General features: G+C 37.7%; 4 protein-coding genes and 1 long non-coding RNA gene across 5 annotated transcripts; 2 read left to right on the top strand and 3 right to left on the bottom strand.

Annotated features, from left to right (window-relative positions):
- Nucleotides 1–1,855: 1,855 nt before the first annotated feature.
- On the bottom strand, nt 1,856–3,122 carry LOC129747176 (vesicle transport through interaction with t-SNAREs homolog 1A). The gene is made up of 3 exons (XM_055741224.1): nt 2,896–3,122; nt 2,416–2,840; nt 1,856–2,357 (listed from the first exon to the last, which is right to left on the bottom strand). Exons 1-3 carry the CDS (start codon nt 2,987–2,989, stop codon nt 2,202–2,204), a joined length of 675 nt encoding a protein of 224 aa, XP_055597199.1. The 5' UTR covers nt 2,990–3,122; the 3' UTR covers nt 1,856–2,201.
- A 2,514-nt stretch (nt 3,123–5,636) lies between these two features.
- LOC129749597 (uncharacterized) lies at nt 5,637–6,528 on the top strand. Its single transcript, XR_008738098.1, has 3 exons — nt 5,637–5,724; nt 5,795–6,060; nt 6,124–6,528. It is a non-coding gene; the product is annotated as an uncharacterized LOC129749597 (long non-coding RNA).
- A 2,880-nt stretch (nt 6,529–9,408) lies between these two features.
- Nucleotides 9,409–11,062, top strand: LOC129746165 (protein l(2)37Cc). Its single transcript, XM_055739684.1, has 3 exons — nt 9,409–9,546; nt 9,686–9,802; nt 9,882–11,062. The coding sequence occupies exons 2-3, from the start codon at nt 9,715–9,717 to the stop codon at nt 10,610–10,612; spliced, it is 819 nt and encodes a 272-aa protein (XP_055595659.1). The 5' UTR covers nt 9,409–9,546; nt 9,686–9,714; the 3' UTR covers nt 10,613–11,062.
- A 2,192-nt stretch (nt 11,063–13,254) lies between these two features.
- LOC129745735 (biotin--protein ligase) lies at nt 13,255–15,342 on the bottom strand. Its single transcript, XM_055739056.1, has 2 exons — nt 15,203–15,342; nt 13,255–15,138 (listed from the first exon to the last, which is right to left on the bottom strand). Exons 1-2 carry the CDS (start codon nt 15,222–15,224, stop codon nt 13,319–13,321), a joined length of 1,842 nt encoding a protein of 613 aa, XP_055595031.1. The 5' UTR covers nt 15,225–15,342; the 3' UTR covers nt 13,255–13,318.
- A 1,990-nt stretch (nt 15,343–17,332) lies between these two features.
- Nucleotides 17,333–19,169, bottom strand: LOC129746431 (general transcription factor 3C polypeptide 5). Its single transcript, XM_055740082.1, has 4 exons — nt 18,890–19,169; nt 18,281–18,830; nt 18,025–18,211; nt 17,333–17,957 (listed from the first exon to the last, which is right to left on the bottom strand). The coding sequence occupies exons 1-4, from the start codon at nt 19,019–19,021 to the stop codon at nt 17,378–17,380; spliced, it is 1,449 nt and encodes a 482-aa protein (XP_055596057.1). The 5' UTR covers nt 19,022–19,169; the 3' UTR covers nt 17,333–17,377.
- Between the last annotated feature and the right edge of the window lie 7,166 nt (nt 19,170–26,335).

Genomic DNA, 26,335 nt, shown 5'->3' with positions numbered 1-26,335 from the left:
ATGTCTCATTTTTATCAGTAGGGGAGAGTGGGGATACTTGATTCCCTTTTCTTATTTTCATTATATCTTTTTGCAAAAATTTAGCAACTCGCCGTCTTTGACGTTTTCTGACAGCTTCTAACTTCATGTTTCTATGCTCCAAAAATTATAACAATACTTGAACCCGTTGATGAACTAGAAGCATTTTCGTGGGAGTAAAAAAATTGAAATTTTTCTGAAGTTAGGGGAGACTTGATCCCCTATTGAAGAAGACTTGATATTTTATTCAGGAAGCCCTAATCCTTGTATAAAAATCAAACAAAACCCCAAGATATAATGTTAATTGACTATTTTGGTCATGTTTGTTCACATTTCACAATTTATAGCAGACATACGAAGAAAATTCTATAACTTGATCTCAACGCTTATAATATTGCATACTTAAAGGCGCTATTTTTTATAATTAAGAGAAAATTAATTTTTTTTGCTCTTTTCTTCAGACAATTGTTTGATAAATATTAGTTTTTGGATAAATATTAGTAATTTCGTGTTCAGTAATCATAACGATCAATTCAGAAGAAGAATATGCCATTTGGAAGGGGGATCAATTGTACCCAACTCTAGGGGATCAATTGTACCCATAATCAACATTTTAGAAAACTTTTTCTGAAAAAAGTTGAGAGTTTTCCATTGCTTTGAAAATATGGCATTATGAAGTTCACTTTACGCTCGAACGATTGATACAATGGAACAAATATTTTTATCATAATTTTCCCATGTAAGGAACATTTTAAAGTGATGAAAAAAGATCTTCAAGTTACATTTTGTGAAATTTTTCAAACAAAGTTCAATTACTCAAACAATTATTTTGTGAAAATTTTTTAAACTACAAGCATTGTTATTTTGCTCATTTCTGCACATTTTTCTAGAACATTTGATCTTTGTAAGACATTCCAGTTTCGAGATATTGCTAAGGAATCAAGTATCCCCAGGGATCAAGTATCCTCATTCTCCCCTATAGTATCAGTATTAGTATAAATCTTGAAATCCCAATGTCTGTTCATGACACAAAACTCCACAACCAGTTTTCGCTCATCTGTCCTAGGCTTGGCATTCGAGGTCCAGATTTTGTGAGCCAATTTTTGCGTTGAAGTCAGTCGCCTTATTGGATTTGAATTTTCACCCCGGAATTCAGTGAGCCAGCTTCCAACTTGGAATTTGCTTGTAAATTAACTACCTACATCTCATTTCATATCATATTTTACATTCACTCTTTTCCGAGATGCTAAAAATATAAGAGCCGATTTTGACTAATTTGGAACGTACGTTCATAAAGTTTTCATAACGTATGAAAGCATATCGTTCATAAAGTTTTTGAGATTCCAAAATTTTTAATTTTTTTTACTTTGATGGCAAAACTGTAAAATACCATGTATTAAGATAAAGGTTTTTTTTCACTAAATGATGAACATTTAAAAAAGTGAGAAAAAAGGAAAAAGTTTTTTTTCACTAAAGTAAAAAAACTCCAAATCTCTGTTTTCAAAGTATTTGGAGCTATTTTTAATCGAAGTGAAGTTTTGCTTTTTTTCTAAATTATAAATAAAAACTTTGCGAAGTGTTCATAGGAGCTGTTATAAATTACTTAATTCACTAAATTAAACAAGAGTTGGGTTTTGCGCCAAATTTTGCTTTGTCAGAAGCAAAAAATATATGAGTTAACTAGACTCTCATATATTTTCAAATATGAAAAACATCGATGAAATAGGAATAATTTTTTTTAAATTGGCAATGACTTAGTCAAAATCGGACACAAACTTGCTTGCAAACTAATGAAAAAAAAAAGAAAATTTTAAACCAAATTCATTTGATTATTCTGGGGAATGCTGATTTATTGTTCATAATATGATAAAATTTTGCACTTAATATCCATCCATTTACATACTTGGTTTTTCGCACTCTGGATACACATAAAAACAATTCATTTAGTATTTATTGAAGTACATAATTTCGATACTAACAGTTTTTTTTTCAACAATTTACGACAAGCAGTGTATAAACATCCTTTTTTCGCCTTTCTACTTTCTCGGTTTTTATATTGTTAGTCTATTACAAGACGTCTTACTAAAAATGGGAGCTACCTAGTGATTATGATTAATAAGGACAATTGAAAATAATTAACCTACATACTTGTAACATCACATCCTCCTTCCGTTCGGTAAAGTTTAGTCTGAGGAAACAGAAAAGTAAATGCTTAAAAATAGGACTAGAAAAATCGCAACACCAACGGCAATGAGAATGATTTTCTCTCTCAATCCGCGCAGTATCATGGAATTCAGCAATCTCGAGGAACGACCCAGTTCCGCGTCCGTTTCTCGAAGCTGAAAAAAAAACATAGTTTACCATCTATCAAACAAACCCGAACACAAGTCAACTCACCCTTCCCCGGGTCCGTTGAATGGTTTCCCGCTGTTCGCTCAGGTCCTGCAGTACCTGGGCTCCGATCTGTTCCGTTTCCAGCACCACCCGGTAGCTGTCCTTCAGATAGTTTCCGGTGCGCTCCAGTCGTTCGCTGTTGTCCAAAAGGCGCCGCTTTTGGTCCTCCTGGATTCCGATTTCGTCGAATTCGTCTACCGAGTCATATCCGCCTCCCCCCGTTGGTCCTCCCCGGGGCCGAGCGGTTTTAGCATTGCCGAACTCTTGCTGCAGTCGCTTCCACTCGGCTTGGTAGCAGTTCAGCCGAGAGGTGAACCCGGCCCGGGATGCCTGGGGAATGTCGCGAATTTCGAGGCCGATCTGTTCCAGCAGTTCCTGGGATTCCTCCAGCTGCCGATCGATATCCGAGATGAGCTTGAGTCGGTCCCCTAAAAAAAGTTTGGTGTTAACATTTTCTACCATATTTTAACAAATTGCACCTACCTGCTGCAGATGTAGCGGCTATTCGACCTATTTGAGCCGTTATTTCGGCGGTTAGTACCGCATACTGCTGCTCGTAGTCCTGGATTAAATCCATCGGAATTCGCTGAGCCTGATTTCGTCTTGCACAATGAAAATCGAAGTTGATTTCACTTTTTAATCAAAAGGAAGGCTGAAAAACAATCTTGTTTTGAAAATTCGACTGCTCCCAATCATCGGCAGGATTGCCAGAACTAAAATGTTAAAAAATTCTTTTCTGTAACAAAAAAAGCAAATTTGAAATACTTGGAAAAACTGATCAAATATTTATTATGGTGATGTTATTTTATTTTAATTCGCGAAATAATAATAATTTGTGAAGAATTCATTCTATACAGAAAATTCATAAACTAAAAATAAAATATTTAAAATATGCTGCTGAAGCGGTCTTTGGAGACCTCTTTTTATATGGAAAAACGAAGTATAATTTTATTTAATGAAAAATTTATAATTTCATTGTACAATTTCCTGAAAATCCGGCAAATTTTGAGAAGGAAAAATATTTTTAACAAATTTTATCCATGGATGCAATGCATTGCACGCACTTTGGCCGCCCACATTGGAAGCAGCCCTGCGAGCACTCTGCGGAATTAATAGGTGTGTTCAACAAAACTCAATCGAAACCAATTGAAATGGATTGACAGCTGATCAGCTGTTTTTCCAATTGACTTCGATCGGTTTCTATCAGGCTGCTGAATGAACAGCCAGACACTAATTAATACTAATGCGCTTAGTTGTTGTCAAAGCTGTATCCCAAGCAACCAAAAGTCGCATTCTCACTTAAAGATGGAACCCCGAAGTTCACATTTGGCTGAGAAAATGTTTTACGGGAATTTCAGGTGACTCATGTCACGTAGAAGTTATTCAGGAACTTCTATCGCCTTTTGAAAGGTTGAAATATCGATAACGGAACTTTTAAGCGCTTTGAATGGAACTTCTTTGAAGAAGGTCGGTAGCGTTCGCTAAGCACTTTCTAAGATAACTTCAGGTGTTCTAAGGAACTTATTTGGGAAATCTAAGATACTTCTAGGTATTTAAAGGAACTTATTAGGGAATTCTAAGCGACATGTCAAATATGTCTGTCAATTTTATGTCATGGTATTTGTTTTGTTTATATCAGTACTCATGTTTAGAATGGAGTTCAACGCAAGATGAAAAAAAATGTCTGAGGTTGAAACAAATATTTAAAGATTTTTCCGGATTTTTAACATTGAAGTTTTTATATTTTCAGAGCCTTTTCATCATCCACCGCTGCGATTGAGAAGAGTACCATTATATCGCTTGCTGCCTGTGATTAGCACCCCCACTGCATGCATACTTCAAAATGCAGTAGTTTCGGAAACATGATTTCTGCTGGAGGACTAGGCCGCTGACGTAGGTTATAGTGTGTCTAATTATGTTGTGTGTTGTGTTGTGTGTTAAAAGAGCGATTTATCTGAATAAACGTTTGATGATAAAATATTTGTAATTTCATATTTATTTGGTGTACCGAAAGTCCTTTAAAACGAAATGTATAAACTCCCAACCAACCCATTCGATCATCGCTCATACGCGAGTCCAAATAAAATTAGTTTAAGTACTAACTATTACAATGGCAATGAACTATTGCTGGATTGGTCGAGAGGCTGGTGAGTTTCATGGCAACCTAGAGAGCAGCGGTTCAATTCTCGTAAGCGTAAGTAGCATTTGTAATCAAAAAAAAATTAATTAAAATTGAAATCAATGAGATAGACCATGATAGACCGGCAATCTAGCAATCTGTCATCTGGTTGTCAGAGCAATCTGTCAACTGGATTTTTTTTCGGCGCGTAGAAGTTACTTGACATTCTCTTAGAAGCTGAATAGCGTTCTCTACAGCCACCTAAACGAACTTGAAAGTAGCTTTAAGAACTTAAATTTTGGGCTGATTAGCATTCTCTTCAGACACAAACGAGAGCTGATTAAGCTTCTATGGAACCTTTTTAAGGGAATTCTGGTTGCTTGGGATGTTATTCTGCTGTCAAAAAAATTGAATGGAAGAAAAAAGCATTTCCTTCACGGAAGATTTCGGAATTGCATCGACGAAAACCGTTTTCGATAATAAATAATATTCTTTTGACTTAGTTCTCGGTTTATTTTGTGTTTTTAATGTTAGCAACAGATGTAACTGGATCAGCGAAGTTGGTCGGATAAAAAAGCGAACCCCCTACCCCCGCTATGAGATTCTCCCGACGTTAATCATTTGATGTTGAAAAAAAAGTAGGTTTTTGAATTCTGTATGTGGTTTTATATTATTTTATTATGTTGTTTGTTTTTTTTTTGTTTTTAAGGTTTCTGATGTACCGGAAGCAGCTGCACTGAACCAAATCGGACGATTAAATATATAGAGTGTTTCTTTTAACTTATATCACTTGCGGTTAAATTCTTTTTACAGTAAAAAATGATACAATCTATCAAAAAGTATACTACATTTCATTGAATGATGAATGATTTTTATACAAAATTTAAATTGATTAAAATCAATAAATTATCTTTTGTTTGTTAAAAAAAATACTTATAGATTTTATAAGCAGGCTTTGAATATAAAATGCATTGCACCGAAATACGTTTGTTTATTCCATCAAATTCCATCATTGATAAATTTTAACAGAATTTCCAATAAAATAAATCTCTCGACTTGTTTTTGTTTTTGTATACAGTTAAAATATTTTCATCTTTTCAAAATGTCGGAAATGGCCGGTTGTAATAAAGACGGAAATCAACGGTGGAAAGTGCAAAGATTTGTATCGGAAAGTGATGGCACTGGTTCTAATGGTGAGTATCTTATTTGGTTTTGCATTTTAACATAAACTTTGCTTAATCAAAACAAAAACAACATTTTTAGGAGGTGGAAAAAACGCTCCAGGCGGCAGCTCGAGCATAAAAAAAGCGGCAGTAAAAGTTAACCCGTGCCTTCGGTACCTCCATTTAGGATGAAGGACAACAGCGCGTTCCAATGTGGTAGTCTGGAGTTTGGACGAGTCACCTTTGCCGGATGAGCAACTTTCCATCGCATCCTTGATTGCATCGCATTCTGATCCCAACTTCAAGGATAGCAATGGGCTCGTGGCCGGAATAGCAAATACATGGAGGACAACACATGCGGAAATGGTAATCATGTTTTTTTTTCATCTTAATCCTATCAGTTTTCTAAAACAAAATTTTTTCTTCCAGAATCAATTTTGGACGAAGGGAAAAGGCATGCCATAATTTTATATACCGGGCGGTGCTGTTCCCGAGCAATCCTCAGTAAAAATCTAGCAACCATCCTCAGCGGAACCCTCGAGAAAATCGCCGACCACGAAGAGCTCCTTTCGGATGGGGTTCAAAAATTTGCAATCATCAACAAGCTGGAACCAAAAGAAAAAATTCCGACTGGGCAGAATCGATCGTAACTTTGAAAACCCGGAAACGGTGCCGTTGTTTAGAAATATGTAAATAGTCCCGTTCCTAGCAAGTGGCTGCCCAGCTCCCAAGCGATTGTTCCTCATGCGTCATATTTTTGGCCGTCTGTCCAGGGAAAGTTTTCGAAGGGCTCGACTGTGCGGACCTGAATGGCAGAGCTGGGATTGTTAAGGATTTCCACCGCTCAAAGGCGCTCGGATCATATTGAGGAAAAGCACTTCTAAGACGTTCGGGCGCGAGAGAATGAAAATAGTTCAGGCGATGAGTGGTGGGTATCAGAAATATAATGAATTCCTTTAATTCAAAATTATGTATTAATACATTCTTTCCGATTTTCGTTTAGGTATTCGTTGGATACGTCCCGTGCTATAAATCAAGTCATAGGTCGTGACATTTGACAAAAAAATTATCACTGTGTGATTCTGATGTGCTACAGCCGTTTTCATAACCCTCGACAGAAAGCACAACTATTTACTGGATTCAGAGAGATCTGAGCGCAGTCGAAGTTTCCAAAGTTTCACAGTACCCGCCACCAAAGGCAGTGTAGTTTACGCAGTTCATCCCTCCAGTATTTTGCTGCTCGAATGGATTTTCTTGATGTGTCCCAAAAAACAACAAAAACAAAAAGTAACAGGGTTTGGCAGTCAAGTCATGATCAGATTTGACATAGGCTGGATCAGCCTCCAGCAGGCGTTAATGATAAGTGTAGGTAAGATATCCTTCATAATGATCCTTTGAAAATATTCATATGTGTTACCTTTTAAGAATCCTGAAAATTTCTGTCTCGAAATAGATATGTTTCAATGATGCCAGAAATTTAAGCTTTTTTAAAATGTTTAAGATTTTCAAAACGCTATCAGAAAAAAAAAATTTTGTAATATTTATACTTCTTTGTTAAATTGAATTGTTCGATTTAATTTGTTTTCAGAATTACACATAGAAGTATTTAAGATATACTTGATGATTTTTAATTTGAATAATATGAAATATTTAAATGAAAAAAAAAACAATTTATAGTTTACATTTCCGTTATTATATTATTTAATCTCTATGAAGAAATATCGACGAAATTCTATAATCATATCATCATGCACTTTCCCATTTGTTTTTATTCGCGCACAATCGGAACCAAATTTTCGTACAAATGTTTGTTATATTACTTATATTGATTAAATTATGACTTGTGTGTTAATAAATAATCATTCGTTTTTTTTTCAATGTGTTTTCAGATAACAATCGTAAGGATACTGTAGTCGGGTAGTATAAGAATATAATTTGTGCTGTGAAATTTCATGTTGTTAGATAGAATAAGAAAAAAATTTGTGATGTAAAAATGTTCGACCTTGTAAATCATTGTATTTTAATAAATATCATTCAATTGTATTCTAAAAAATCTCGATGCAAAAAACACATATTCATGAGAAATAAACTTTTTCAATTTCATTGATATGTTCGATTCATTTTATTCCGTTCACTAGACATTATTTATCACTAAACTTCATAATGGAACATATTAAAACGATTATTTTTTACTTTCATTAGAAATTCCGATAAAATCAATCGGAAATAATGATCACATCATTGCATGGCAATCTTTAAAAAGTATTGGATTTTCCTTTAGTGCAAAAACACTAGAATTCCCGATAATGCTTATAGCCCGATTTTGTTCAGTGTGCGAGCTGATCCGCTTGGCCGAACAACCTCATTGGATACGATTCCGGATACGATCTCGAAACATATTTCTACCGAGTAGGATATCGATCTACCCAGTGAGCTGAGACCTGATCGACGAAGAAAATTTTGAACAGAGAGTTACCAATTATCAAAACTATTTTAAAAAACGTTTATTTTGAATATACAATCTCAATAAAGCCCATTAGAGTAGAAATGCGTCAACTTTAACAGGAAAGAAAATATCCCAATCGAAAACGCAAATGTATATTAGGTAGATTAAAGAATTGTGTTAATATGAGCTATTTTTATAGGGACAATTTTAATAAACAAATATATCACGAATCGTTTCACTCTAGGTTTTTTTATATCATGGTATCATTTCTCAGCGTTCCCCCCATGTAAGAGTAAAAAATGAATCCATTATGAGAAAAAACTAAACATGTTATCATGATATTTAGATAAAATACGGTAAATGGATTTTGTACTTTATTTGATATCTTATCATATTTTACAATTTTTACAAATTCTTTCATTTTGAACAAATTCTTTCATTTTCTGTGGTGAGTCTTGAATTATTGTCACTTCCAATTTCCTGCTGTTCCTGGGTGTTTTTTTCTTAAGCGGTTCAACTCCCAATGCACAACCTTCAATTTTTCGGTGGCACCGATGTGAAGGGTTAAAACGGCGTAGAATCCGGATTAACCTGGATGGGGCCGACGGTCAGATGTATGGTTACTAACCAATGGTTAGCATCCAGTCCAAATTTGCATCGCAATGCTTGCAAAACTGCAGCAATTGCATCGACAGGTACCACCAACGCAGCGAAACCAACACAGCACCGACCGATACCACCAGCACCGCACCACCGACTCACACGGACCCTCCTGATACTACTTTGATTTTCACGGCATTTGTCCTTGTTCCGTATTTAATTCCGCTGACACCACACCACTGACACTGCACCACCGGCACAGCGCCACCGGTTTACAGCATCACTGACTCAGCTCAACGTGGCACATCACCACTAACTCAGCACCCGACAAAGAACACCGCACCGAATGAAACCACTTTAATTTATTCAGAAGATTATCCACAACAAACCCAATCAGCTGTATTTTGACATTACAAAACTGCATTTGTGTTAGTGCGATAGAAACCGATAGAAACGAATCCTGCTCTCGGGCTTGATCCATTTCGATTGGTTTCGATCGATTTCGATTGGCTTCATTGAACGTCAATTGGATTAGTTTCGATCACAACATTGGCTGAGTGAACAACAATTTACCAATCGAAATCGATTGAAACCGATTTCAATTGGCTGTTGAACGGGCTTAATGTTTACCACGAAATGTCATTTGACGCCCTGTCAGATTTTTTAAACAGAAATTTTGTGATTTTCATCCGATTCACACCGCTTTTCGTCAACCTGCCGAATTAGGTTCACGTTTTCAGTGTTAAGCTTCTAAAAATACAGTGTTTTTCTTACAATAAGTTGAATAAGTAAAAAATCTATTCAAGGTAAGTAGGGACCACGGATTTGAAGTGTTTTCAACAAAATTTAACTCGAAAACAAGAAATTCAAATCGTACATAACCTTACAATTTTATGATGAAATAATTAATTTTTTTACAATAATTACCATAAATTTAAATTACAGCACGTTTTCAAAGTCTAAACCGAACTATAATGGCCACACAATTCCTGAACAGAATCGGTCAGCTCGGGCTGGGAGTTGCCATCGTCGGTGGTGTCGTCAACTCAGCGTTATATAATGGTATGCCCCTCACCCGGCTTTGTTATCACACGCTTTCGAGTTTCGATTCGTAATGTTTCATCGTTTCCCCTCTTTGCAGTTGACGGAGGCCATCGGGCGGTTATTTTCGATCGGTTCAGCGGAGTGAAGCAGGAAGTTTCCGGCGAAGGGACACATTTCTTCGTCCCTTGGGTTCAGCGGCCGATCATTTTTGACATCCGCTCACAACCACGAAACGTTCCGGTTGTGACCGGTAGTAAGGATCTGCAGAACGTGAACATCACGCTGCGTATCCTGTTCCGACCGGTTCCGGATCAGCTGCCTAAGATTTACACCATCCTGGGTCAGGATTACGACGAGCGAGTGTTGCCTTCGATCACAACGGAAGTGTTGAAGGCCGTGGTTGCCCAGTTCGATGCCGGCGAGTTGATCACCCAGCGAGAAATGGTTTCGCAAAAGGTGTCGGAAGATCTGACCGAACGAGCAGCTCAGTTCGGTGTCATTTGCGACGATATTTCCATCACCCATTTGACTTTCGGTCGGGAATTCACGCAAGCCGTCGAAATGAAACAGGTCGCCCAACAGGAAGCAGAGAAGGCTCGATTTTTGGTCGAGAAGGCTGAACAGATGAAGAAGGCGGCCATCGTGTCGGCTGAGGGTGACGCCGAGGCAGCTGCCCTGTTGGCCAAATCCTTTGCCGAAAGTGGTGACGGTTTGGTTGAGTTGCGTAGGATCGAAGCCGCCGAAGATATCGCCTACCAGATGAGTAAATCGCGAGGAGTCGCCTATCTGCCGGCCGGACAGACGACCCTTCTCAATTTGCCACAGTAGGTTAGTAGAGCTTCCACAAAAAAAAAGGAGCAACAGAGAGAGCATTTTTAAAGTTTCCAAACCTCGACTCTCGACCTAAACCAACGTTGACAGTGATGGATGTTATTTGGGATAGCAATGACCCGTGTTTACCGGTTTGAATGATACATTGAGTTGACGGTTATTGTCAATTTGAACCCAGTTGGAAAACCATCGCTGTTTAATCGTTGGTCAGAAAACGGATTCATTTTCGAAATCAGCGCATTTTCCTTTTAAGTTTTGTAATTCACTACAAGTTATGGAACTTTTAACATCCATAATTTCTCTTGAATGTTTTCGAACATCTGAAAACAGTGGAAAAGAGCAGGAAACTAAAGAGGTAACATTTTTTTACACATTTGCTTTAGAAAAGCCTCCAATCCAATATATATGGTTCGGTTCTGTTAGATAATAAACAATATGTTATAACGACTTGGAGGAGTTAGTTCATGTTCGATGACCGTCCATGTATTTTAAACGACCGGAATTGATCGTTATTCAGTTTAATGAAAAGTTTCAGAATGAGTTTTTCGGGAGAATGTGACAACTTGAAGAAGATGTTTGCGAATGTTGATGTTAGTCCATCAAAAAAAAAAGCTCAAGTTTAGAAGAAATCCTTTCCGAGTTTTGCTGCGGATCCTCGAGAACGTGCTTAAGAACCAATGTTCCATGGAAATTGGAAGGCTAATGGATGGAACAAAACCTTGTGCAAAGTGAGCTTCGGACCATCAACAAACTCAAGTGACCTGCTAGCTGCAACCATGTAGACTTCCGAAGACACGATTACTTCTCACGGCACAGGTATCATCATCAAGGTAAGGAAAAAAAAAATTTTATTTTGATTAATTACATTTGGAATTTTAAGGAACAAGCAAACAATCATTCGAGGTACATGCTTTAACTTTGAGTTTTAAATACAGGCCTGGTTGATGCCACAATTCGTACACTTTGGGTAGCCAAAATTGAACCAATCAATTCTATTTCTCAGCTTTTTTATTCATAAGTTTTTTTTTCTCTGGCACCAGTCCTCCAGCAATTTATTTTTTTTGTTATTTTCCTTTTTCAAATCTTTTTGTCTATCATTTATTTTCCTTCCTCCATTCTTAATTTTTATACTTTTATAACTTTTGTATTATTCTGTCTTTTTGTCAAGACAATAATGTTTTGTATTCTTTGTTTATCATATCCATGTTTTATTCTATCTTTTTTTATCTATCTACATTTTTTTTTGTTTTATTTAAATCTGTTCTGGATTTTGTAATTGTTTTTTTTTGTCTTTTCTATCAGTTTTGCTTAAATAGTTTTTTTTTCTTTTTGTGTTTCACTTTCAATATTTTTTTTGTCGTTTCAGTCTGTTTTCCTTTTTTTTGTTTTTCTTTTTACCTTTTTTTGTTGTTGTTGAGTTATTAATTAGTCTCTTTTAAAACTTTGTATTTTTTTTTTATATTTTTCGTATTTTTACCTCCTCTTTTTAAGTTTTTGTTTCATTTTAGTATTTTAATTTTTTTTATTTTTTTTTATATTTTGATGTTTGTTTTTTTTTAGTTTATTGCCTCTTTTTATTTGGTTTTCGTAGTTTTTGCCTTTAATTGTTTTTCTTTTCTGTCTATTTGATTTTTAAGTGTTTTTTAAATTTATTTGTATGAGTATAAGTTTGTTTCTTTTTCTCATGTTTTGCTTCTTTAATATTTGTAATAATTTTAACTTTTTTTGCAATTTTTGCCTGACACTTAATAGTTCTGAACTTCTTCCCATTTCGTGGTTATATTTTTTTGTTTTTTTATTATAAAACTTTTCAGTTTTCACTGCTCCATTCCTTTGTTGCTTTTTTTTCTTTTTTTTATATCTTTAGTAACTTTTTTCTCTGTTTGTGTTGTGTTTTGTTTTCTTGCTTCCATTTTTATTTGTTTTTTTTTCCTTTTTTCGTTTCTTTGTATTTTTCTTTTGTCTGTAAATTTGTTTTTTTTTGTATAAACAGAAACGAAGAAAATACAAGAAAAAGACATGAAAAAAATACAAAAAATCTTATTTAAAAACTAAAATTGACTAGCCCAGACAAGATACAAAAGACGATAAAACAAAAAGGACAAGAAAAACAAGACAACTTTGAAAATAAGATAAAAAATCATAAAAACACGAAAAGTAGAAAAGGAACCAAAAAAGACTAAAGCACAAACTGAAAGATGAAACGACATACAAAAAAGGCAAAAGATTTAGTGTTTTCATTGTTTTTTTTGTTCTATTTATATTATTTATCAGTTTCACTGTTTTGTCTTTTCATTGAAAAGTTGAAAAGTTTTCAAATAGTTTTCGGTATCTTTTTGTTTTTTTTTTTATTTTTTTGTCCTTTCTGGTTTTAGCTTTGTCTAGTCTGATTTATAGGAAAAGATTTTATAATTTTTCTTGTCTTTTTTATTTAAATTTTATGTCTGTATTTAGCTCTCAATTTCTTTATACCTTTTTTTTTTAGTATGTTAGCCTCTATTGTTTGTTTTAGGACTCTTTCTCGTCTGTTTTTGGTTTTATTGTGGTAAATTTTACCGATCAACGCAAGAATATTTTCGAATGATTGTTTCACAAATTAACAACAAATTTTTAAACGATAATGTACCCCACATCAAACTTTATTTGCTGGCACCTATTTAAAACCATCTATTATTAAAAATAATCAACAAGTATTATAAACCCCTAAAAATATTTCGGAATGATCAACCCCTTCATCATGTCAAAACTGTTGCCATCGGGATGCACACAAAATGGTATGTCCCTTCCCTCGGTTGTAACCAAAAGATATCCGTACTCATCGATTCCTGTAATTTGCCCGGCCACTTCCTGCTGCCCGTCTTCCCCTTTTACCGTCACTTTTTGATTCTCGTGCAACCAACAGTCGTAGTAGCGGCGATATAATTGTTCGACGTCCTGGGACTGAACCCGGTCAAACAGAAGTTCTATTTCGTTGAAAATCATCGCTAGAAGTTGTTCGTGTTGAAGTTTTGGCAATGGATCTCCGTCCGTTTCCCTATTCTTTCGTTCGATGAGATCGTTTACGCAAACTGTAGGACGAGAGTTGCTTAGGTTTAGACCACAACCAACATTGACAATGGCTCGATCCGCCTGAACTTGCGAGTTAATGATCGAACCACCAATTTTGACCTGCCCATTGGCGTAAATATCATTAGGCCATTTCAATCGTACATCAAGCACCGAACCAGTTGCCTTGTGGATGGCCGATACGATGGCTACCGCAACCAGATGCTGTATCATGGGCAATCGTTGACCCAGGGGGCTGTTGAGAGGAACGTGTAGCTGGATGGAGAACATGGCGCAACCCTCCGGACTAAGCCAGGCGTTGTTGTTGCGCCCATTTCCGCTAGTTTGACGGCGCGGGATCACTACAAATCCGTGCGATAGGGTTACCGGTGTAACGATGTCCATGGAGCTCGTTACCACCGGTAGATATAGGGTTGGTCGACCCAAGGATGACGTTTTGAGGTGCGCTAGGTATTTGGCAGTTGAAAAGTTCGGAGGTGATTGATCTAGAAGAATAGGTATTAGACTTTGCGATGGGTCCGGCGGAACGTCTTCGTTGGAACAGAATTGGAGAGCGAAATTCTTAAGGCTGAGATTTTGTTTTACGATTTTTTCGTGCTTTAGGAACAGATCTTTGTCTTCGGAGCTACCGATTAAGAACCCATTAGTGAAAGTTAAGACTTCCTGGCATTTATGACTTTTAACGGTAATGTCCATTTCGTTATGCAAGAGCTCTTTGAACAGCTGGGTGTGAGCTTCATTTACCGATAAGCGTTCATGGTCAGTTAGATAAATTTCTGAGAACAGCGCCTTCCCGTTTGTTTTATAACTTTTGGCGGACAGCATACTCACGTGGTTTTCCTTATCTTCCCTAGCAATTATGTCAAAATTGAGCAAATTCGAGTGACCTTTCGAATCAACGACGATCTGTGTCCGATGATTTTCGAACATGTCCAAGTTTCTATCTAACCGTTGAACTACATTCAACGATTCCAAAGTTCTGTAAGCTAAAGGAACTGAATCCTCTTTTAACGGTGCATTGTAGTCAAATTCCTTCGGCAGCAGTGCTGATAGTAGATTGGTGCAACTCGCTAGTAGCTTTCCACCGTCCAGAAAAAAATCTACAAAAACCTTTTCTAAGTCTTTGGCCACGGGTCCTTGTAACAAAAGTAGAGCTGTACTCTCGGGCCATGCCTTAGCTGTTATCTGTGCCTCCGTCACTGGATACACGGTGTAGGTGTCGACAGCCAACACATCTTTCAACAAAGCGATTAGCTTCCGCTTGGCTGGACAGTCAGCTGAGTAAACCAATATGTTTGGAGGTTTGCTGTTGTTCATTTTGCTGGTTGAACATCTCTCGGAATTTATACTCCGAGACGGAATCTGTAGTACTGGTTCAGTTAAGACGGGAAATGTCGCATACTGGTAACGGGATAGCTGTTCACGAGATTTGCTCAACAAGATGTAACTTCGGGCACCTGATTGATTGATGAAAATTGATCAATTTATCGAAGAATCAATTATGAACTTATTGTATCATACTTTTGGTTGTCCAATAGAACATTCCACAGCAGCATCTGTCTGAAGAAAATGAAATAAAATTAACAGTACGAAAAATCGGGGAACAAAAATTACGATAACGAAGAGCACAGGTTTTTATCACTGCTAATCGTTAACTTTCCAGCTGTTTCACGAAAACAAACCCAACACGCTTGGGGAAAATAACCTATTTTATGGTTATTAAAAAAGAAATTCTTATATACTGAATTTTATACACGTAATATAAAAGCTCCATGGATATTTTGAAATGATAACTGTAAGCAAATTCGTTCCAAGGGCCATGGTAAAAAAGTGGCTCTGAAAAATTTAAACACGAAAATTTTTGATATAGAGAAATGCTTAGCTCTGATGCTTGAAATGTGCGACCTGAGAAATAAAACATGGGTCTTAAGATCCAAGACATGATACATGAAACATGAAAAATGGGGTTTCGGACTTGAGACATATGAGATGAAAAATGGGAATTTAGACTTCAGGAATGGGGTCTAACTGGTACGTCTCGGTGGTCGGGTGGTTAGCGTGGTAAGACGGTAATCGCTGGTCCACTGATGGCATGGGTTCGATGCCCATCTCGGTACTGGGTGTTAAATGTTAATCTTAAGTTGTCCACGTCTGAAAGCCTAAATCGGCTAAGACGGTGTATGTCTTTTTCAAAAAAAAAAAAAAAACTCCTGAGTTACGAGTCTTGAGATATTAGAACTGAGACCTTAGACATGAGACATGGTACGTGACACATTCAGCATGAGATTTGACAAGTAAATCATGAGGTCTCACGGCTCATTTTTAACATTACACTTCTCATCTCTCATGTCCCAAGATTCACGTACCACTTCTTACTTTTCACATCTCACTTCTCTATTCTAATGTCTCATTTTTCTCGTCTTATCTCTTACATCTCACTTCTAATGTCTCTCGTCTCAATTTTTACTTCCCACGTCTTATTTCTGACTTCTCTGGTCTTATATGTTTTATGTCTTATGTCTCAGGTCTCCAGTCGCATGTCTCTTGTATCATGTCTCATGTATGAGTGCACATGTCGGAGTCTTCATGTCCCAGTTTTCAAGTTTAGGTACAGATGAAGTTTTATGTCTCAGATCACAGATCTTAGGTCTCACTTTCACCGTAATGAAGTAACAAAAACATATTGAGATAAAGTAATTTAACGATTTAAAGTTTGTAAAGGTACGTACGTGTAGATCATTCAAATTCTGCAGCTTTGAAACTTGAAACAATAAGACATGTAACTTGACACTTAAGACCTGAGACTTAAGACATGACACCTGACACTTGCGAACTCGTACCTGAGACTTGAGACCTGGCAATTGAGACATGAGACCTTAGAACTAATACCTAAGACGTGGGACTTGAGACCTGAGACTTTCGACATGACACCTGAGACCTGAGACTTGAGACTTAAGACATGACACCTGAGACCTTAGACATGGGACTTTAGACCTGAGACATAAAACATAAGACCTGAAACATAAGACATGGGACATGAGACCTGAGACCTGAAACTTGAGACTTAAGACATGACATCTGAGACCTGAGACATGAGACATTAGATATGAGATATGAGACCTGAGACATGAGTCATGACTCAGGTCTCAGGTGTCATGTCTTAAGTCTCAAGTTTCAGGTCTCAGGGCTCATCTTTTAGGTCTCAGGTCTTATGTCCCATGCCTTAGGTCTCATGTCGCATGTCTCAGGTCTCATGTCTCAGGTCTCATGTTTCATGGCTTTTGTCTCATGCCTCAGGTCTCATGTCTTATGTCTCAGGTTTCAAGTCTAATATCTCTTGTCTCAGGTCTTAGGTCTCAGGTGTTGTCTCTCAAGTCTCATGTCTCGGGATTCAGAACTCGTGTCTCAATCTCAGAGCTAACATTTTCCCAACTTCAAAAATTTCCAAGTGTTTCCCATTCAAAAGAACTATTTTCTGTAAAAAACTGTGTTAATTCGCGAAATACGTGTAAAAAACCGTGATAATTCCCGCAAACCTTGTAGAAAAAGCCGTGTTGTAAAAAACCGTTTGAAAAAACCGCGTAAAAAACCTTGGTGGTTTCGAGGTGGTTCCCTTGAGGAATTCTCATAAAACTGAAACACTGAGAGACATTTTCCAACCAATCAAAAGTATTTTCAAAGTCACTGCTTTGCTGTTTATTCAGCCATTTCCATTTTGGAACTCTCGCCAAACGTGTTAAACTTCTCATCGCCCGAATCGTCGAAATCGTCCATGTCTTCATCCTCATCGAACGTCATCTCCGTCTCGTCCCCTTCGGTTTCTTCAAACTCGCTAGCACTGGTATTGGCGCTGGGTGCTCCTTGTTTCCGGAAATTCGCTACCACTATTCCCATCAGTATGTTTCGACACTGTTCGTCGAATCGCAGCGGCAGCCAGCCTGTTTTTTCGTCGCAAGCAACCGGTTCGGTCATGTCCTGTAGCATTTGCTGAATTTCTGGCACCTGTACATCGCAGTACTGGTAGAATATAATGCGCATTTGTGGTTGAGTGTCCACGGTAAAAATGCAATCCGTTTTCGAGCTGAGCTGTCGGCTTTGACTTTGATTGTCCTTTCCACGATTAAGGTTCACCGGTGGGTTGGAAGACCGCATGCACGGCTTGGTGGGTTTTTGCGATCGTTTTATTTTAACCTTATCATGAAGGGCTCCAATGGAACGAACGCGGAAATCCAGCAGCTGGTAGTAACGCGACTCAAAGTGCTTACGGGGATCGTAGCTAAATATGAGAAATTAAAAATGTACTCCTAATTGAATGATCAATATTACAAACAGTCATGTCTTACCCGAATCGACACCAGGTTCCTCGCCATGGACCTGTTAGAAAGTAGAATGCAACAATTGGCAGAATGAATTTTATGTCTTCTTCATTTAGTTGCAGAATACATTTAAGCGCAGTTTTAGTCCAAATGGGCCGATCTTGGAAGCTTTGTCTGACGGTTCTAAGCGTATTGGATTCCCCTTCGGGACCACCTAAAATACAAAAAGAAACACATTTCAATGAACGATTAACTCAATAATCAAAAGCATCCAGATAGTCACCGTGCATCTTCCAAAAGGCTGTCTTGTTTTCCATGGATAACGGATGTGGTTCCGTAGGGAGTTCATCGGTAAGATTAAAGTGTTTGTAAATTCCATGTTTGGTGCGCCGGGCACGACCCCTTTCGCTTCTGCCCATGAGATCGGCTACGTTTTCCTTTGTTTTGAAAATGGTCAGCTGCGTGGTATCGAACCGGCTGAATGAAATCGGTGGCAGGAAAAATGGAACCTTGCCGGGCTTATCAACTGGATTCGAGGATGAAACACCACTCGGGACAATTTCGTCGTACAAACATTCTACGGTTCCAGCACTGTTTCGGAACGCCGGCAATAGCTGGAAGTCGCACATGCTCTCGAACTTATACTGAGTAGATACATGGCCAGCGATTTTAATGGAACGAACTTCAACTTCGCTGAGGTCGCTTCTTTTCCGGCGAATTTTCAACTTCAGCAGGATTCCGGTAGTTTCATTACGATCGCCGAATGCCGGCTTCGAATAAACGGAATCCGGTCGAAATCGAAGTTCCAAGCGACGCTTGTCGGAACAAATTGCCTAAAAATTGAAATTATTAGGGAACTCCACAATAAAATTAAAAAATCAGCCAATCATACCGTACTGAGCTGCACTTGACCGCCAAAGGAAGCTATCATCCGATCTGGATTGCGAACGCGACCGGGATACTCGATGCAGACCAGTTCATTGTGGAGCGCATGATGGTGAGCATTCAATTCATCGAGCTCCATAGCTACTTTTTTCACTTATTTTGTAAGCTTAATTCAATATTGTAACTTAAAACATAAAAAATTAGTTTTTAAAATCCGTCTACGGTCACCAAAATACGCATTCGTGCTTTTTCGTTTTGTTTTGTAAACAACACGCTGAAAACTAATTAGTTGATAGGATTTATTTTTAAACTTTGACCGACAGAATGAACTTATAATGAACAAATCCAAATGAACACTTTGACACTTGTAAAAATTGAATACACATTTCAAACTTGAAAATTTATTGAAGAAATTTGTTATCAATGTTAAAAATGATTTTGTTTATCTAGATTTATTGTTGGCAAATCGCTGAAGTGTCTATTAGAATTAGAAATTAAAAGCAATACAAGCAATTTTGCACTTCAGGGAGAGTATTTATTATATAGAATTAAATTTTTTTTCTTCAAATTTTTATATTTTTTTTATTTTTTCAAAATTTTGGAATTTGAAAATTATGATGATTAACAGTTATGAGATAGAAGATTTTTTTTAATTTAAAAATGTTGTTTGTTTGGAAAGATAAACGAGTTCGACTCTGCATATTCTGAATATTCATAATAAAGAAGAGTTTTAAATAAAAATTAAAGGAAATTTAATGGGATTGTGATATAAAGCTTATTTGGCACGTCAGATGCCTTCTGAGTTCGAACCCAAGATCAATATCGAACACAGTTGTACCGGATAAGTTTTACAATGACTGTCCGCCAACTTGTTTTAATATTTTCTGTGGAAATTCGAAACTTTTTTAGTTCTTGGAACTTTTTTAAAGGAATTACAAATACACATAGGGGAAGTTGTCTATGGCTGGACAGCTTCTTTGATCGGACAATATTGATTTTTCGAAAATGTATTATCCTAATAAAGGACGAACACGAAATTATTGCGACACCGAAAATGTCATGCCAATTTTCTTATACTGTTTAGAATCAACCAAAATTTTAGGGTAGTTTTATACATATATTTACTTTACAAATCACTCGAAAAGCTTATCGATGGAGTCTTGAGTGTAAAATTTAACTCATTTTCGCTTGATGCCCTCCATCAAAGTCTTCACAGTGTCATCCGGTACCAGTTTCTCAATTTTTTTCCATTTTATTGAGATGTCCTTCTCGTCTCTGACTATCTTCTTGCTCTTCAGAAGTTCCGGCTTCATTATTGCCCAGTACTGCTCCACCGGGCGCAGTTCCGGACAGTTCATGTCCTTTGGAAAAAAGTTGGCCAGAATTGGCCTAATACCACTCCAGGACACATTAAAAATAGTGGCTTGATGCCAAATCTGACCAATATAGCGGAGTTTCGTTGTGCTCCGGCGAACTTCGGCATTTTATTCTTCTTAAATTTGTCGACCACATCGAACTTTCTTTTGCCGGTGAAAAACTCCAACCCCGGAATTTTCTTAAAATCGGCTTTCATATACGTTTCGTCGTCCAACACACAGACGCCATATTTCGTCAGCATCTTCTCGTAGAGCTTCCGTGTCGGAGTTTTAGTCGTCGATTGTTGCCGCTCATCGCGGTTTGGGAAGTACTGTTCCTTGTCTCCGGTCCCGGTTTTCTTCCAGCACTCTGAAGACGGTTGAATGGTGAATGTTCAATATTTTTCACAACTGCCGATGCGACCGGTCAGGAAATTCCAGGTGTTTGGATAGAATTTGTTCTCTCGACTCGCGTTGATTTACCTCCATTTTACGCCGTGTTCGTAAATTGATTTTTTCTATCGAAGTGATTTTTTTATCGATGCTGGCGTTCGTAAATTACAAACAAACGTATGCAAATGCATTGGGAAGTGATTTGACATCTATATAGGGGAGAACTGTACAAGACGCACCAGTTAAGCATAATCGCTATTTACAGCGATATCAATCATCTAAGAACCAAATCGAAAGTTTACGACGATTCAGGAATCAGATTTACGTATTATCAAGAAGAAAAAATATGACAAAATCACGATTTTTATTATATTTTTGTAAAAAACTTAAACAGCCAGAAAACAAACCGCGGGGTAGAACGCCAAAACTAGTGGACAGTACGCACCATACCTAAAGGGTGGTAATAAATGAAACAACATTTATAAGTAATTTAATGACTGAAACATAAAATGTTTAATTACATGTTCATCGTATTTTTGTAAACTAACCATACTTTGGCAAAAAATCATTTACTAATGCTAAACTTATCGAAAATTTCGCTTTTCAAAATACATTTTTTAAAGCCTTATAGATAAAACGCCTTCAGGTAGGCAACGAAATTCAATTTATTGGCTGCTATCACGGCAAACATGGCGGCAGATATTTTTTTCGGGTCGAATATTAGTGCACCTTTTTAACTCGAACAAGGACGAAATTTGTTATAATTATGCATTGATATCGTAATTTGGGAGTCAGCAAATATAAAGAATGGCATTTTGTTTTGATATCTGGGTTTTCTCAAAAGTAACCAGCATTCAAAATTTGAACCTAAAACACGTGGTCTTCTGGGCATTCTGCCCCAATTTTGATATGATTGATTTAAGTTGAATTTTGTATGAAGTTAGTAAAGTACCACAAAATATTCATAGTCTTCCGAAAGGGCATGCGAGTGGAAACACGATAAGGTATAGTTTCATCAGATTGCCCAGGCCAGTTTACCATAAAACCTTAAATGTTAACCATGAAAAATAACAGCTTTCACGCTGACTCCATTAATCCTTCTGTTTCTAAGAACTTAAGTCGTTTTTGAGAATTTTCCATCTAATAAATGATGAAAAAGCTTGTTTGCTGCAATATAAATGAAGAAAAACATCATTCGAAGCCATAGGTTAGTGTATTTTTGAGAAAGAATGACATGGGCCATTTTACCTCGCTGGTGCGTCTTGTACAGTTCTCCCCTACCAAACAAACTGCGTACACTCGGAGTATTCGAGCGACGAGTGTTAAGAACCATCTTTGGCGGCGTACAGGAGAACGGAGTGTGGAGGCGAAGGATGAACCACGAGCTCGCGCGACTCTACGGCGAACCCAGTATCCAGAAGGTGGTGAAAGCTGGCCGGATACGCTGGGCTGGACATGTTGCGAGAATGCCGGACGACTGTCCTGCAAAACAGGTGTTCGCTACGAATCCGGTAGGAACAAGACGAGCGGGGGCGCAACGAGCGAGGTGGTTAGACCAAGTGGAGCGTGATCTGGCGAACGTGGGGTGCCCGAGAAATTGGAGAACGGTTGCTATGAACCGAGTGAATTTTAGGAATTATGTTCGTCAAGTTATGTCGTGAGACGGAATACTATGTAAAATAAATAATACCAAACAAATCGATGCATCACCCAAAAAATCATTTTACGAACGCGCCGTTAGTTGAATCGAAAAACATGTTTGCACGACTCCGAGTTTGACAGCATGTAAACAATACACATTAATGAGAAAATGTGCAAAATTTGGTTGATTTTTACCCAATGGTAAAAAAGTTATGCCTGAATGTGTCGCAATAATTTCGTGTTCTCCCTTTAGAATATATTGGAATTTATTATGAAATAAAATAATTTTTACAACATTTTTTCGGAGTTTATTTCAGAGTTTTTTTTCCTTAATTGTGTGAAACATTTTTTCAGATTTTCGGAATTTCCTTACATTATCAGTGACAAACTTGTTGTATGAAAGTTGAAGATTGGCATATCCTTCGGATAACTTAAAAAATTTAATATTCAAGAAGTCTCCGTGCCAGCTCCTCAGTAACGTGATAATGTTAAAGGGACAACATTTTGTACTTTTATGCCTATTACGACGACTATCGATAGAAGGTATATATGTATGCACATAAGTTAGGGTGGCAATGTAAAGGAAAATTTTCATGTTCCAATTTTGAAAACCAACCATATATAAATTTTGTAGATTGGCCCAAAAACTTGACCTGTGCAAAATTTCAGCACAATCGGTCTTGATTTATGGGCCTCAAAGCGCCTAAAAATCGAAATTTTAATTGTAGTGTCAAATGATTTAAAAATGAATGAAATGTCGAAATTTGGTGCTGCATATAAAGAATTGTTTTTTAAATTGACTTCTAGGATTTCGGAAAAATACGTTAAAAGGTGTGGTAACTCTCATTCGACATACCTGTTTCTTTGCTTGTTGTACCTTCTATTTTTAACAAATCTGCCACAACACCAACCTCACTCGAAATCCCATATGCACCTAATACTGGACACATCTTTGCTCCAGAAATTTGGAATACAGAATGACCATCAAAACTCATTCATTCGCCAATCTCTTTTGTTCATTCATTCTGTTACTCGGAGAAGCTCAGTGGGTGGGAATTTAAGGGATAGAAACAAACAGGAACTCAGGGTCGTTTATGCGTCACAGTACTTTCTTCGGAGGAACTCACCATAGGGAAAGCCACAAGCGCCGAGACAACCAAAGGCGTAGGCGGGTGAGTACCTCGCATGTCCCCAACCGGTGCAACTGAATATTTTTCAAAAGGGCAGAGTTGGTAATTCCCATAGGAGGCCGATCTGGAGGGAAGAGACAGGGTGGGCCTTTTCAGCCGCAAACGGAACACGAACAAAGTTGGTGTAAAAGAATTTAAATTACTCCACTATTGAGAAGCTTTTAGGGGTTCATTTTACAACATTATTTGGGGTTTATTAATAGCTATTTTCCCTAGCGACGTCACATGACATTGTTTTTATACTTGCGGTAAACATTGTGCACAGATAGGTTAGGATTTTCAGCTCTCGATGACCTCGATGTACGGCAGATGTAGATGATTCCAATCGGGAACGGCCGGGTAGGTTATTTCCGGCAAGATTATCATTGGCTCCTTACCGGCGTCCCGGAAGGGCCCACGACAAGCACCGAGATGTCCACGGCCTCGTCGTCCTTGTACCCATGAACAAACGGGTAATTTGATGAATTCGTGGATCGATCGGTATTTGGCGTTCTGATCTCCTCTTTCTGTCCGTTCTGGATTTGAGCCGCGTCGTGTGCTGTGCAACAAGCAAATAAACAAACAAAAAAAAGGCCCTCTTGGACCTTCCAAAGAGGTTATGATATCTGGTGACGTCATTCAATGTGCACGTGTTTTACAATATACATGTTTTTTATAGTTTTCAGTAAATTTACCTTTTTTTTATGTCGTATTTGTACAGAATTGTTCTTTTCACTAAATGTTGAGTGAATTTTAACCGCTTTTAGCTATTTATATAAATACAAAAATTTTAACGTGTTTTCTTACAAATGTAACATTTTACAACTAACCGTACTACTTTTTATACATTTTTAACGAAACCGCACACTTTTAACGGTTTTAACTATTTTTTTGTTGATGCTTACAGGTAATTTTAGCTTATTTAACCTGTAAATAGTAAAAAGTAATTTTAAACACTCTTACACCACATTTCACAAAAAAACAACGTACTCTAGCAACGACGCGCACTTCCGACTTCTAAAACGGTCACGAACAGAAAGAACTTCCTCTGCGATGCCGATTTGTAAAAAAGACGTCGGCAAGATTTGAGAGAATTACAAGGTGCGTCGCTCTCCGGGTGGTGACACTTCCCCGTCACGCCAATGGATGACCGACGCCCATGGATAACCCAGAAAGAGAGTGACTGTGCGCGATGACAGATAGGTGGGATGTCTGCCGTTCTGTTTTCGAACGACTGTTGTAGCGTTCTCCATAAAGGACAGGGATTATTGGATTTTGTGACGGAGTCCACAATAAAAAAAGTAACCACGGTTACATTACCCCATCGTCCCTTTTCAAAATGAATGGTTACCCATTCATTTTGTCCCAAGAGAGATGAATGAACCCGTGTTTTTGTCTAAACTTCATTTTGATTAAGCAAAATAAAGAGTCAAACGATTGAACCATATTTATTCACATTTCACATGTTTTCAAATCACCGTGTGATTGAAACAGCCCGTGATTTCAGTTCAGTGTTATTCGCTTTGAGCGACCAATATTGACAGTAACTCACGAGAAACGTCAATTCAGAAATAAATCTCAATGAAGAGGAATTCAAGAAGAAGAGTATCAAAACATTCAAGTGGTGAAAGTAGAAATTTTGAAAGCTTTCAAGTATCAAAACCTTATAGTGGCTGCTCGATTTTCAAAGGTAAGTCCTATTTTTCGCAGTATAAGTCCCCAATTAGCGCTAATTTGGCAGATTCTAGTTTAATGATTACGTTTTTCTATCTCTCTTTCGTTTCAGCTAAAACTGCAGTGGAGAAATACCCGGAAACAGTGGAATACTTTAGGAAACATCGTCAGGTAGGTTTCGGTTGTTTCGGTGATTTTGTTTGCTTTGTTCTTGCAGAACAGTTTCGCAACACATCCGAAATGGTTGCTGTGCAAAAGTCGAGGAAAATAATCTTGTTTCTGTGTCGTTTCAGCTCTTCGCATCACCAACTAGTACTGGCCGAGATGGAAGGAAATCAACATAGAACGAGCTAACCGGTGAGTTTATGTATCGTTTTAAATTAAGGGTAGTAACTTTTGGTGTTTTTTTTTTGCTTTTTCTTTTTCTTAGGTACCAGGTTTCAAGTCGGCAGACGAGAAGACACCGATTGACTTCCCGGATGCATCGGCCAACTCGTAGGAGCTTGTTCCGAGCCGAGCAAGGACCGTACAAGGAGTGTAGCAGGGGCCAAGTTTCGCGTTGTACTTGTCGACGGCTGAAGATTGGCGAAAATTTCGCTTGAAAACTTGTTGGCCAACTTCATAAATCGGTGCAGCTGTTTTATACCGTAAATCGTAAGTCTTCTTCATTTTATTATAACTTTTTTTTATATTTTTAGAAACTAGATCTCGAATAAACTTGTTCGTTTGAATATGTTGCGTTTGTCGATCATTATCCGAAATTTCAACTAGATCTCTATCGACGCGGTGTTCCTTACCGGAATTAACAATTTCGTGCCCGAATATAGTTTTGTAAGGGGAAAATCCCGTGGCACTATGAGGCGTACTATTCAACGCGTGTTCAATTTCGGAAATACGCGAATCCCACTGCGTCTGATCAGTCCTCACGTAAGTCCTGATGCAGGCGTTTATTGTTCGATTCAGCCTTTCTACCGGATTAGACTGGCTGTGGTAGCGGGAGTTGGTCCAGTGTCGAACATGGAACTTGTCGAGAAAAGCCTTGAAATCTTTCGACAGGAAAGTCGAGGCGTTATCAGAAATCAGGCATTCCGGTGTGGAGTAACGTCTAAACCAGTTTTCTTCGAGCAATTTGCAGACAAGTTGAGTGGAGATTTTCTTCACCGGAAATAAGAGGCAAAATTTGGAAAAAATGTCCATCACTACAAAGAGGTGAATATTCCC

Source organism: Uranotaenia lowii, chromosome 2 (assembly GCF_029784155.1).
Source record: "Uranotaenia lowii strain MFRU-FL chromosome 2, ASM2978415v1, whole genome shotgun sequence".
NCBI classification, from domain to species: Eukaryota; Metazoa; Arthropoda; class Insecta; order Diptera; family Culicidae; genus Uranotaenia; species Uranotaenia lowii.
Note: the sequence above shows the minus strand (reverse complement) of the source record. Positions and strands in the feature narration are given on the sequence as shown.